This window comes from Emys orbicularis, chromosome 10 (genome assembly GCF_028017835.1).
Source record: "Emys orbicularis isolate rEmyOrb1 chromosome 10, rEmyOrb1.hap1, whole genome shotgun sequence".
Taxonomy (NCBI): domain Eukaryota; kingdom Metazoa; phylum Chordata; order Testudines; family Emydidae; genus Emys; species Emys orbicularis.
Window position 1 is genome coordinate 22559335 of NC_088692.1, and position 15283 is coordinate 22574617.

The 15283-nt window shown below is 37.7% G+C and overlaps 1 protein-coding gene across 2 annotated transcripts in view; it reads right to left on the reverse strand.

Annotated features, from left to right (window-relative positions):
* The window catches only part of PARN (poly(A)-specific ribonuclease), a 146679-nt gene that overhangs the window by 14982 nt on the left and 116414 nt on the right, over nucleotides 1–15283 (reverse strand). Inside the window, exon 23 of one of the 2 annotated variants that reach the window (XM_065411737.1) lies at nucleotides 8555–8748. In XM_065411737.1, coding sequence (XP_065267809.1) covers nucleotides 8555–8748 — 194 coding nt within the window. Of the gene's footprint in view, nucleotides 1–8495; nucleotides 8749–15283 lie in introns of those variants that run through there. The other variant, XM_065411738.1, reaches the window with a different exon arrangement.

A 15283-nucleotide genomic window follows, 5' to 3' on the forward strand; every position in this document is an offset into this window, starting at 1 on the left:
CCTCTACCAAACAGCAAGATCATATCTCCTCGGAGATGAGAAAGAGATGTATATTATCAGCTGAATGCATTGCTTTTAAGCATTTCTTCAAAGCAGAGACCAAGCCTGCAGGGTCAGCTGAGGAAGATTCACACAATTGTGTAACAGCATATTCATACTATACCACACATTCAGAAATGATCTCACTAAGAGGTTTTATACATATATTCGACATGGGAAGCTGGATTTAATCACTGATTGACCACTGATACATTAAGTCTATAAGTGTATTTTTCACACTTCAGGTGAACATGTAAACTATCAAGTTTCCAAGATCACATTTTTGACATTGTTAATCCAAAAAAGGTTAATCCTGTATAAATTCTTAGTGTCTGCACCATTTCTCATGCCACATTTTTCAATGCTTATTCAGTTACAAAAGCTTGACAGAACTTCATTTCAGAAACTTTCATTTCAGAAACCATGAGCCACCATCTTGGGATCTCCCCAATGAAAGGTATTTCCACAATTCTTCTAAAAATGACCTGCTACACAATCATAATTCAACAAAGGCATGCTCTTAAAAGCTCAAATGCCAAGATGGTACTCTGTTTTACAGCTCCCAAAGTATAGTACAAGACAATATTTAGCCCTTCCATATTTTTCAAACCTATCACCATCAGTTAGGTAAAGGGGTGAAAAATTCAACCTACATATTTAGTGCTTTTGTGAGTTTAATTAGAAGCATGATGTTTGAACAGGTTTATGATTTAATTCATAATAGCCTTATAAATAGGAATTAAGTTTTGCAGGCTCAATGTGGAAATCTGAGGTCTGTCCTACATTATATGGGATACTAATAGGATTGGGAATGTTCACACAAGACCAAGTTAATATGATCCATGGCTGAAAGCCTTTAGTGATTTTGGTAATCTAAGATAAAATAAAAATCCTTTTGATTTAACTGATTTAATTTAAAAAATGAGGTAAACAATTCTTGTAGTTCTTATTCATAACTACTTTGAAAACCTAAAAAAGTTAAGAATTAAGCTTCTTCAAAGTAATATTTAAGGTTAAACTCTTTAGTGAAATATGGTAATTTTCGTGTGTATAGCCGGACATTGTTGCCTTATTTGCTATCAGACAATATTTGTACAGCACTTAGCACAATGGAGTCCTGACCCTGCCAGCCTCTGGACGATACCAGAATATAAATGTTACGTTAGACACACAAAACCTAAATTAAAACAACATTAAGGTTGCAAAACAACGTGCTCAAAAGTTAGCAAACACCAGAATTAAAAGTTACGTCTGCAACCTTAATTCGGCCTCCTTCTGTCTATGCATGATACAGTCATTAATTACACAATTACATACAATTTTTTCCCCACAGGAATTCTGCCATATTCAGTGCACAGGATGGACTTGCTCCGGGGATGAACCAGGGCTAGTAAAGAAGACTTGTCTGTAGAACCCCTGTCTCATATATTGCAGAAGTTGGAAGGCATATAGTGAATGAGGCAAGGGATTGCAGGAAGAAAGGAAGGTCTCATGGATAAGGCAGCTGAATGCCATCCTGAAGAATTGGATTGTATCAGTGCCTATGCCACAAAGTTCCAATGTGATACTAGGCAAGTCATTGAAATCAAACTTTTCACAGGTGATCATTGTGTGTTCCTCATTTTCTGGTTGCCTAACTTGAGAGCCTGGGTCTGATTTGCAGAAGCGTTGAGAACTCAACTGCAACTAAAGCCAATGGGAGCTGTGCTTTGAACATATAAGACTCAGGTCCTAGGCACCTTAAATTGGGCACCCAAAATTACTGCATACTTTTGACATTAATCTTTTTATGTCTCATAGAACCATAGAATATTAGGGTTGGAAGAGACTTCAGGAGGTCATCTAGTCCAATCCCCTGCTCAAAGCAGGACCAACACCAACTAAATTGTCCCAGCCAAGGCTTTGTCAAGCCGGGCCTTAAAAACCTCTACGGATGGAGATTCCACCACCTCCATAGGTAACCCATTCCAGTGCTTCACCACCCTCCTAGTGAAATAGTGTTTCCTAATATCCAGCCTAGACCTCCTGCACTGCAATTTGAAATCATTGCTTCTTGTTCTGTCATCTGCCACCACTGAGAACAGCCAAGCTCCATCCTCTTTTGAACCCCCCTTCAGGTAGTTGAAGGCTGCTATCAAATCTCCCCTCACTCTTTTCTTCTGCAGACTAAATAAGCCCAGTTCCCTCAGCCTCTCCTCGTAAGTCATGTGCCCCAGCCCCCTAATCATTTTCGTTGCCCTCCGCTGGACTCTCTCCAATTTGTCCACATCCCTTCTGGAGTGGGGGGACCAAAACTGGACGCAATACTCTAGGTGTGGCCTCACCAGTGTCAAATAGAGGGGAATAATCACTTCCCTCGATCTGTTGGCAAGACTCCTACTAATAGAGCCCAATATGCTGTTGGCCTTCTTGGCAACAAGGGCACACTGCTGACTCATATCCAGCTTCTCGTCCACTGTAATCCCCAGGTCCTTTTCTGCAGTACTGCTGCTTAGCCAGTCGGTCCCCAGCCTGTAGCTGTGCATGGAATTCTTTCTTCCTAAGTGCAGGACTCATCACTTGAACTTGTTAAACCTCATCAGATTTCTTTTGGCCCAATCCTCTAATTTGTCTAGGTCACGCTGGACCCTATCCCTATCCTCCAGCTTATCTACCTCTCCCCCCAGCTTAGTGTCATTTGCGAACTTGGGATTAATTGCACCCTCAGCATCATCCAGATCATTAATAAGGATGTGGAACAAAACTGGCCCCAGGACCGACCCTGGAGCACTCCGCTTGATAGTGGCTGCCAACTAGACATCGAGCCCGACAATCTAGCCAGCTTTCTAGCCACCTTATAGTCCATTCATCCAATCCATACTTTTTTAACTTGCTGGCAAGAATACTGTGGGAGACCATATCAAAAGCTCTGCTAAAGTCAAGATATATCACATCCACCACTTTCCCCCATATCCACATAGCCAGTTATCTCATCATAGAAGGCAATCAGGTTGGTCAGGCATGACTTGCCCTTGGTGAATCCACATTGACTGTTCCTGATCACCTTCCTCTCCTCCAAGTACTTCAAAATGGATTCCTTGAGGACCTGCTCCATGATTTTACTGGGGACTGAAGTGAGGCTGACCGGTCTGTAGTTCCCCGGGTTCACTTTCTTTTCTTTCTTAAATATGGGCACTATATTTGCCTTTTTCCAATCGTCCAGGACCTCCCCCGATCACCACGAATTTTCAAAGATAATGGCCAATGGCTCTGCAATCACATCAGACAACTCCCTCAGCACCCTTGGATGCATTAGATCTGGACCCATGGACTAATGCACGTCTAGCTTTTCTAAATAGTCCTTAACCCAGTTCTTTAACTACTGAGGGCTGCTCACCTCCTCCCCATACTCTGCCTCAGTTGCCCATTTGCAAAAATGAAGATAAGACAACCTCCATGGGGTATTACGAATATAAATTCATTAATATTTGTGATGCATTCATATACTACAGTAATGAGTGCCACAGGAAAGTCCCAAGGAAATAATTCTGTATTCAGATCAGGGTTTGACTAGTGTGCAGTAAATAAGGTACGGTGCATTATGAAGCTAAAACAAAAAATTGAATAGCTGTTCATTAAGTGAGCATTGTCCATCCTGGACACTGAATGAGGCAGGGGTCCTATCTGGAAAAAAAATCATGAAATTAAAGTATCACAATGCAAATGTACATGGGCATCAAATTCAGTTTGCATAGGTAACCATAATTCTGACATTTCCTAACTTTAAGGTTGCAAACTCAAGCACTCAAATGTTCTTTTAACAACTTTGGTGTGTGTAATCTCCCAGGTTTTTAAAAGAGCAAACTGAAGAAAACAAATTCCACTATGTGGAACCACACTGTCCCCTTCATGGGTCATCAGCAGGATTGGAACCTTTAGATCAATGATACACAGATACTCAGTCAGTCTCGGGAGCTGCAAGTGGCTCTTTAATTTGTCTCCTGAGGCTCTTTGCAGTACATGATATTAAAACACTGATTTAATTATTAACCAATCAAGATGCTTTTACTATATTATTAACCAATTGTAGAATACTTGGTCAGTCATTTTGCAATGAAAATTATATATATAAAAATAGTAAATGAAACAATGAATTCACAATACTGTGGCTCTTTTGGGTAATGTTGATTGCTAATTTGGTTCCTGAACCACTGAGTTCTGAGTATAACTGCTTTAGATATACATCACAGACCTCTACCACTTGAGTTAAAAGAGTAACTGACAGTAGTAGGTTGTCATCTTCTACAGGAACCAGCCACTAGAGGGGGATAAAAAACTTTGCCAATGGGTACCAACTATAATTGTATCCGATATACTAGACAGGAAAATGGTGTTTTCTCCAATGTTGTAGGCCACAATAAAGTAACAACAGTTATATAGAAGTCTTCACATGGCAACGAAATTGCATGTCTGAATACTTAGACCAGAAGCAGCTTGAGTACATTTTGTTCCCCAGGCCATACTGACACACCTAAGCCTGGAGGAGGATGTAATGTATGGTAGACATTGTACATCTCAGACAAAGAGCAAGACTAGGAGGCATGTAGGCAACCTTCCTATTTAACTTGTGAAAACAAATGGAGGCTCAAAAAAACAGGCTATACACAGAGGAGGGGAGAGGAGAGAATAGTGATTATACCCACAAAAATCACTTTCAGAAAGGATGGCTGATCAACAAAGATTAAAAGGAACTCTATGTAAACATAGGATCTCTCAACTATTTAATCCGTGCCCTCATTAAATAGTTATGTTGTATAACATTTCCCCTTTAAACACCACATTTACTGTGGGAAGAACACTGAATAGAGCAGGGGTTCCCAAACTTTTGCGGGCACAACCCTATTTTAATGAATTATTTCTCTCCAGGATCTCAGACAGCATGGAGGACATCATTTTGTAGAGCAAGATGGCATCCTCCACACAGCGTGACCTTGCACACACCATACATGTGCGATGTCACGCCGCATGGAGGACGCCATTTTGCTCTGCAAAATGGCATCCTCCATGCATTGCAACCTCGCATGCCCCATACATGCGAGATCATGCTGTGCAGAGCAAAATATCATCTTCTACAGGGATTGCCGTGACCCCATCTTCTGACTGCACGACCCCATTTGGGGATGCAACCCAGAGTTTGGGAACCGCTGTGATAAAGACATTATATGACTACATCTACATCAGTGGACAAAGGAAACTAAACAGCCACCCCCTCCAAATTACGTCACAAATGACCAAGTCACACATGTGAGTAGCTCAATAACGAACCTGCAAATGTATTTAAATAGCTTTCAGATGTTTGAGAAGCCAACAGTCAGTTCTCTAGCAGTCTAATTCAAACCTTTAGTTCAAAATACTCAAATTGTGGAGATTATAAAGTATTAATATACAAGTCAAAGGAAGGAACACCCAAACAAAGGGTTGGTCTACACTAAAAAGTTAGATCAGCATAGCTACATCTCTCAGGGGTGGGAAAAATCCACACCCTCATGAGACATAATTAAGCCAACCTAACCCCCAGTGCAGACAGCACTAGGTTGATGGAAGAATTCTTCTGTCAATCTAGGGACTGCCTCTTGTGGAGGTGGATTACCTACCGTGACAAGAGAACCCCTCCCAACGTGGTATTCAGTGCGTACACTGAAGCGCTAAGCAGGACAGCTGCAGCACTGCAGCTCTGCCGCTATACTATTTTAAATGTGGACACAGCCGAAGTTACCTAGTGCTGTAGAGTCTTACAAGCAAATTGGAATACAAATTACAGCTACAGCTGAGCCCATATGGAAGATGCACACAGAAAACTGGGTATGTTTATTTAAACAATTACAGCCCTAGGCTTGTTTTGGGGTGTGTGGAAAAGATGATTTTGGTTTACTTTTTTCACAAATATAATCGACTTTCAAATTACACATCTTCATATCAAGACACAAACAAGACATGCATACATACATTACATGGCAAAACAAAGTGCTCCTTTACTGTTTAGACAAATCCAGAATTTGGCAGTACATAACCAAAAAGATTTTTGCAACCTACAATAAAGTGGGCCAGCTAAAATGTTCTATTCATCCTCCAATGTCCAACAGACATGGGAACACCACAACACTGGCAACTTACATTTTGCTCCTTTAGGAAACATTGACAACATTTAATAATGTGGCATTGGTCCCTAAAAGCTTTTTGATATGCTGTACATACAACCTAAAGATTTGTTTAAACTGTAGGCCATTTGCACAAAGCTACTTGCTAAACAGAGTGATTAATATGCAAAGCTCGAACCTGTGAGCATGCCAAAACTTTCACATGATATCTGTGACTGAAATTGTACAGATACTGAATAAACTGGTTAACAGCAGTGTTCCCTTTACTATGAAAAGAATATTCCTCTCAATGCTTACATTTCATTTTCCTTTTAATCCAGTAGAGTCATGATTGTGTACTCTGCCTTTCAAGTATGTAATGAAGTGACACTTGCATAAAAGTGAAAGCAAATGTGGGTGCACCACAATGATTATTGACAAATTTTAGATTTAGACAGCTTATTGCTGTCATAAATAGTGTCCACAGATTCTACCATCAGGTTTAAGCTATACAAGTTAATACCACATGAACAGAATAACTCTGAACTGCTCGGTAGTTCAGATGATTGGCCAGTACTAATTTGGAAAACAAAGCAATAGTGGCATAGTCAGGTTTCAAATTAAATAATTCTGATATGATATATATGGGAAAGTCTTTATTACTTCCTATATTTAACCTTTTGTATCTTTGTTGCTTTATCTAGATTCAGCTGCTGGATTTGTTCATCAAAACACAAAAGTTACAAGATCCCTATAACCTCATTATATACCTCCCTTTGTAAGTAGTACATGTAAACAAACACACTTATGAACTGCTATTAATATGGAAACTTTGTTCGCAAGTCAGTTCAGCATCCCTACTGCCTTCAAAACAAGTATTCACCTGCCCTTAATTAAACAGGAGGTAAGTGCACACAATGAAAGAGGAAGTCACCTACTGTCAATCCTATTTGTCAATAGGCTCTTAGTCTTCATGAAGTGGCCAACACTACATTGATCCCAGACACACATCAAGTAAATCCATAATTTGTTTTAGATAGCTAAAAATAGAAGTCACTTAGGCACGACCATTTCAGAATCCTTATGACATGATTATAAAGCTATTACGAGAAAGAGGACTCTATATTTAATAAATCACATTTTTATTCCAAATTAAAGTGTAAAACATTTACCATTTAGCTGGACTCCAAATGTTTACTCAGAGTAATAAGAAAAACCAATTTATGTATGGCATATGACATCCACTTAGCTATACTGAAAATGGGAAGTCGTCAGTTTTTTCCTCTTCTACCTGGTGATCGAGAGGAAAAATGCTTCTTTCAGCCAGTAGATGAGTTTGCTTACTTCAAATAAGCATTGACATTTTAGGAGCTAGGGAGAGAACATGTAATATCTTTAGGGATGACCTGGTTCATATTATGGGAAACTAAACATGATTGACAACGCGTATGCACATGCTCCAATCGGAGGATATTTTATGAGGTGGACAATATGGTGTGGAATATAGAGCTCAAGGTTGGGGATTCAGAATGCCCCAAGTTCTGATGTCTGACTTGATGTGTGACCTTATGAAAGTCCCTTCAGTTCCCTGCCTCAGTTTCCCCATATGTAAGATGTATTTTATTTATCTACCTTTCACAATGTTTTAGGAATCAGTTAATGTTGTGTAGTGCTTTGAGCATTTCAAACCCTATGTAAGTGCTAAATAATATTAAAAAAAGAGGAGTTCATGAACTTAATCAGGAAAGCTGGAAGATTTATTAAAAGCTGAGCATATTTGCAATCAATATAAAAGACCACATAATAAAATACAACCAATGATGTGTCAACCTAAACTATGCCAAGTTGACAAATAAGACTCCATCCATTCAAGCCAATAGCCTAAAACAAAAAAGGTAAGTCTTGCAATATTCACAGGTTTGCTGGACTGACTGGGGAAAAATTGCAGAATCATGCTTCCAGTACCCGAATTTTCCATAGCATAAGCAAAAGTGTCTCAGATGACCCTAATTGTCAAGAGAGGGCATAGCCACATTGGGAGAAAAAATTAGCTCAGATCACCAAGACTATCCCCACAGAGGCCTTTATTTTATAATGGAAAGTAATCTTCTAGTAAATGACCCTCCCTCACAGAGCTTTCTTCTGATCCAAAATCCAAGTCACAAATATTTCAAGTTTCTATCTTGTTGGCTTTTTTTTTTTTTTTAAACACTGATCAATGCAATCCCATAGTTTGCAATTCAAAATGGGCTTTAAATTAAAGCACTGTGTTAAGATAGATAACTATATGGATAAAAGCAATGTTTAACACCCCAAAGACAACTTGCACCTTATTTAGGGTTAAGATGGTTCCAGATAGAAAAAAGACAAAAATGAACATTCAGCCACATTGCTCTTACCTGTTGGCTCTTGCTCCTTCTTGACTTTTTTGAACTTTTTGGCCCTCTTCCTTCCCTCTGGAACAGACTCTGCATAGCAATCTGTTTCATCAAGCTCTGTCTCTTGGATTTCTCTCTCTTCCATATCATCAGAGCCAGTTTCCTCTTGAATAGGACTCATACTTCTTTTTCCCATTGTGCTGGTAGCTGTAAAACTGAAATTAAAAAAAGCAAGACAACATGGTCATCCAGATAGAATGAATACAGCAAGAGTATTTAATGAAGCAAGTGGGTCTGGCTGCTGTATACCAAATTAAAAATATTCATGGGCCAGCTATAAATTTTAGTAATAATGACAGTTCACCATATCAACTGCATAAATTGTCTGGAAAATAATGCAGTCTTAAAATTACCTTGCTGGGTGGAAGATTTGTCTAGAACCAGTGTTCCATAAAAGTCATATTCACAATTTCATCTTTTTTAGATGCAGAATGATCCGTTCTTTGTGCAAGAATATTTTATATTTTCCCCATACTTTGATCAGGACATTTTTTAGCGCCATAAAAACACTGATTAAACTAATATCAAAGACAACTGTATTTTATGAAGACACTGTAATGGTTTAACATATCTTCAGACTTGGCTACAAAAGCAGTCTCAGGGCAACACCAGTAGACACTGAAAAATTGATCTATTTGTTATGGCTCTGAGATGCATATGAAATTAACATTCTACATGCTCACTTTTTCATGTCTCCTTTGGATTGTAAGTAATCTGAAGAATATTTGTTGGGTACAAGAGATGAACCCATCAACAATTAAAATCAGGTCTTAAAAAGTAAAGATTTCCTGCATGTAAAATCTATATATAAAAATAAAATTGCACCTTCTCTTGTTCCTCTATAAACTACTTACCCATAGTATGGTCTAAATTTATCAAGACTTGATTAAAAAACAAGGTCTGAAGAGAATAATTATAATCACATTTTATTCAGAATGCATTGAAATTACACTGCACAAAACAGTTTCACCTTTTAATTCCACTGTAATTTGCCATTAGAGCAAAAATGCTTGGACATAAAACCAAGGTTAGCAAATATGAGTAATGCAGTACTAAAGTAACCTAGCTCAAAGAACAATTACTGTAATGTAATTGCTGTGTATCTGAATATCAGATGTTTGCTTAAAAAATACGGTGTACATTTTAATGCTTTTTAAACAATCCATTTTAAAGATTATACTAAATTAATGCTTATGAAGCTTCAAGTTTTCTGTTAATTTAAAATGACATCTCACACTGAAGTATTCACCAGTTCCTAAACAAACACGCTTACATAAATCAAAATGTAACATCTTCGTTAAAAAGCATGGTATCACATGGCTTTTTTGTACTTAATGACAAGGAAATATGGCTCTCCAACAATCCTTTAGATGAATTCCTGTTTAGTTGTATTTTTTGGCTTCAAGATGAAATATTTTTTGTAGTGGATTCAGCAGAACTTCTCTCTAATTGAGACTGTCTTCTATTCGGATACCCAAAGGCACTAAAATATGAAATATATGATTAAACATCATGCTCTTACTTCCACTTCTGGGCCACACACACCGCCTGGTCTGAATGAATAGCTGGATTCTCCTCTCAATAGTCAGAGAGGAGAGGCCTTCCTTTGGGGTCTCTTACAAGATCTCATTAAGTCACACCATGACTACCATTGACAAACGCTTGAAGGCTATTTAGCTACAAAAATTCAGACGGCCAAAAAAGCAGAAGAGAACTATTTACCATATATATCTACTCTCAACACCATAGTATATCTGGATTTTGAGTATTAGACTAAAACTGAAGTGACAGAAGAGAAGGCAGGACAAGAGGTTTCAGGCATTCAGAAAACTAAGAACCCAACCATGATTTAAGACTTCTTCTAAAAAATAGCTACCGGTACATAAAAAAATACGACTTCTGAGGAAAAATATTAGTTCCAATGAACAAAAGAAATGCAAGTGTGGGGAAAAGGAGGGATGAGAGAGATTGAATAGTTATGTATTCTGATCCCATAGTTTACAGGGATACTCAAAGCACCTGGATCTTAGAAGGGAACCTGTTGTCTTTTCACAAAACACGTTTTAAACCAGGATCATGACCCTCCCACACAGCTGCACGGAAAGAGTTGCTGCAGAAACACAGGAATGTGAGTGCGGCTGCAGCACACTATTACTAGTTTTGGACTGCACAGAGTGAAAAATTAAAAATTCTAGGACCTAATTTCTGCCTGCATATTTCTGGAAGAAACATCAGGTAAGCAGCATAGAGACAGCATAGAGTGCAGTGACCAAAGTGCACAGCCTGTAATAAGACTTGGTAACAGGCAACTTGCTTTCACTATCCCGGTGAAGTGTTATTGTAAAAGAAATGAGAACATTTTCTGTTTTTTCAACTTTTTATTAAGACAAAGTTACAACAAAATGTTAACATACTACATCATACATTACTTATTCAGGATCAGGTTAATATTCTAATTATTTGGCTAAAGATTCTGGGTTGGTGGCTGAAGAGCCTTCTTCCTCGGAGTACTCTAAAAAGGACGACCAAATTTCTAAATAACTATTCTCTTTTTGGTGCTGCTCTTGTTTATGTACTTGGTATGAAAGATTTTCTACTAAAAGGACATTTTACTATACCATAATTTCATAGGAGGAGCCTTATTTTTCCAATAATGTGCAATATAAAGTCTAGCTAACAATCAAAAAAATTGTCATTCGGTTTAAAATGTATAATTTTTTTTACTGGAGCATTAAGTGATCAGGTGAGGGGATCTCTAGGAAGCTGGAATTTTGTCAGAACATTAATCTCTTTAATAATTTCCTCCCCAAACTATCCAATTTCTGGACAAAATCACCACATGTGCAAGTATGTTCCCCTGTCCCTGAGGCTCCAACAGAGCCTCAGGGACAGGGGACCCTAACAGCAAAAATTGGATTGATCTCCACATGGAGTCAAATGCAATCTTTAAAGAAATTTCTTTGTGCGGTACACAAATTGAAGATGTATATCCCCCTTTCAAATATAGAGACCCACTCATCCAGAGCAATTGGTTTGTCCAAATCCCTCTCCCATCTTTTCATCTGGGCTGTTTTCTTATAAATATCTTTCAATCAAAATCATGTGCACGCAAGTGCATGCATGTGTGTGTGTGTATACACATGTATGTATATCAGCTTTATTGCCCTTTTCATAATATTTTTATTTCATATATCTAAGTGTTTGCTCAGCCCTACTGTTTATAATAGGTTAAATTTCCATCTCCTCTCTTTTACTTTCTTATGCACTTTTCAATCCTGTACATTTACATCTATCTTACAAACAGAAAGTTCTTTAACCAAACTCTCTTCAAGAATTCTCATTTTTGAAATGTGATGCTTTATTATAATGATCCTCCTTCATTACTGCCTTTCCAGCACCCCAGAGAACACTTTCATTGAGCCCTTCCTTATAATTTTCTTCTAGATATTTCTGGACATTTTCTTCCAGCTTTTGAATTCTAATGCAGTCATACAACAAAGCTCTATTCAACAACCAGGCCCTTTGTTTTTCCAATGAGTTCCAATCTTTTAATCTAATATATACAGGGGAATAATCAGACTGTGTTATAAACACCCAGATTATCTTTTTTGACCAAATTAGCCAAAGTCTTAGAAATAAAAATCATATCAATCCTGGAATGAGATCCAAAAGTAGAGAACGTGTATGATCCTTGATATCTGGATTCATTTCCCACCAGATATCCATCAGATCCTCATTTTTTAAGTGATGCAACAAATTTGCATTTACTCATCCTGTACACCCTCCACGTACATTGCATTGATCCAGAAGTGGTATTAAGCACCTCACTAAAATCTCCCCCTTCTCCCCCCGCCACAGAGTAATATCCTTTTCCATAAAACTTCCTAAATCCCTTAAAAAAAAAAAAAAAAAAAAAAAAGGATAAAGCTTGATTAGAAGCCATCAATTTGCTAAGGTGAGAAGTTTATCTTTCAAGGGCTCCTTAATTCAAATATATCTGCCCTATGTGTTTGAGTTGTGCTCAATAATAAAAGAGACATGTTTAACAAAGAATATTGCCACTCCTCTTCTATTAGTTTGCTTTGGAGAGACATATGGTAGCTGTATCCAAGACGTATTCAGGCATTTATCATAATTTTTTTCAAGTATTTCCTGTAAATAAATTTGACTAGAAAAATCCTTTTTCAGTGGCAGAATTCCCTTTTCCTTTTTATTGGATTGTTCATCATTTAGCATTAACAGTTATTACAATATTAAACTCTCCCAGGAGTACCAAGTCCGCTCTTCTTACCCAGAACATTACCTTTTGTTAAAAGTAGTTAGACCAAACAGGCAAATGCCAGGTTTTCATTACATTGCATTTATTCTTTAAATAAGACATTTTAAATGGAGTTCCCATCATACAGACAGTATCCCACAAATATTGTTTTTCTCCTAATTCCTATATTGTTATACCCAGCCTCATTCAGAGTTTGGTTTCCTGTAAACTTTTAAATTCTGAGCTCTAATATACTTTTTATTAACACACATAATATTTTACATTTGTCTGTGTTCTAGGACAAGAAGCAATGGGCTTAAAATTGCAGCAATGGCGGTTTAGGCTGGACCTTAGGAAAAAATTCCTGTCAGGGTAGTCAAGCACTGGAACAAATTGCCTAGGGAAGTTGTGTAATCATCATTGGAAGTTTTTGTCTAACCTGTTCTTAAACACCTGTCAGAAATGGTTTAGTTATTACTAGTCCTGCCTTGAGTGCAGGGGACTGGACTAGATGACCTACTAAGATCCCCTCCAGGTCTACACTTCTGTGATTCTATGATTCTCTTACACCCTACTTCCCTCCCTCTCTATGCAGTCCCTCATTGTTGCCTGGTCCCCTATAGCTGCAAGAGCTGCGTCTCTCCTTACTTCCTCCATGGGAATGTTAATTCCCTGCTGAACTGTTGTTTTGTTTAAAGTATTCCTGAAAACCAAGCCTTATCTAATATTATTAAACATCTTTATAACATCAGCCATTATCTTCGAGTTCACTGATTCTTAAAATTTTCCACCACAGTTGACCCTTCTCCAATTAATATACATTTCTGAATGTTTGTGATAACTCTAAAGTGAAACTTACTTCAACAGGGGAGATTTGGATCTCCTGCCATTTCATTATTAGCTTTGTTTATAATATGAATCAACATTAATTTAACGATATTATACCCATTAAATATACTGTATCCACACAGAGAAAAATATCCTGGATGCTATACAGCCAAACTTCCATTTATCTATATCCTTTTATCATTATAACCACATGCGTATATGATCCATTAATTTATTGTAATATCTTAGCCCATTTACTAAGGCTATCGATTAATCTGAGGCTAGGTCTACACTACAGCGGGGGGTCGACCTAAGATACGCAACTTCAGCTACGTGAATAGCGTAGCTGAAGTGGCATATTTTAGGTCGACTTACCTGGCTGTGAGGACGGCGGCAAGTCGACCGCTGCCGCGCCGCCGTCGACTCCGCTACCGCCTCTTGCCGCGGTGGATTTCCGGAGTCGACGGTAGAGCCATCAGGGATCGATTTTATCGCGTCTTCATTAGACGCGGTAAGTCGATCCCCGATAGACCGATTGCTACCCGCCGGATCGGCGGGTAGTGAAGACGTGCCCTCAGTTAACTCATGCAATTAACTCAAAAATTAATCGCAATTAATTACAGTTTAAATTGCACTGTTAAACAGAATAATAATTGAAATTTATTAAATATTTTTGGATGTTTTTCTACATTTTCAAATATGTTGATTTCGCTTACAACCTAGAATACAAAGTGTACAGTGCTCACTTTATATTATTATTTATATTACAAATATTTGCACTGTAAAAGTGATAAAGAAATAGTAATTTTCAATTCACCTCATACAAGTATTGTAGTGCAATCTCTATTGTGAAAGTGCAATTTATCAATGTAGATTTTTTTTGTTATGTAACCGCACTCAAAAACAAAACAATATAAAACTTTAGAGCCTATAAGCCCACTCAGTCCTACTTCTTGTTCAGCCAATTGCTAAGACAAACAAGTTTTTTACATTTACGGGAGATAATGCTGCCCGCTTTTTATTTAATATGTCACCTGAAAGTAAGAACAGGGGTTCGCATGGCACTTTTGTAGCCAGCGTTGCAAGGTATTTATGTGCCAGATATGTTAAACATTCATATGCCCCTTCATGCTTCGGCCATCATTTCAGAGGACATGCTTCCATGCTTATGATGGGTTCTGCTTGATAATGATCCAAAGCAGTGTTTGTCTGAGCAATTGGCTGAACAAGAAGTAGGAGTGAGTGGACTTGTAGGCTCTAAAGTTTTACATTGTTTTATTTTTGAATGCAGTTTTTTTTGTACATAATTCTACATTTGTAAGTTCAACTTTCATGATAAAGAGATTGCCCTATAGTACTTGTAATGGGGAAATTGAAAAATACTACTTCTTTTGTTTTGTATTAAAAAATAGTTGTAAAAAATATTTGTAATAAAAAATAAATATAAAGTGAGCACTGTACACTTTGTATTCTGTGTTGTAACTGAAATCAATATATTTGAAAATGTAGAAAACATCCAAAATATTTTAAAAAATGGTATACTATTATTGTTTAACAGCGTGATTAATTACGCGACTAATTTTTTTATCGTGCGATTAATCGCA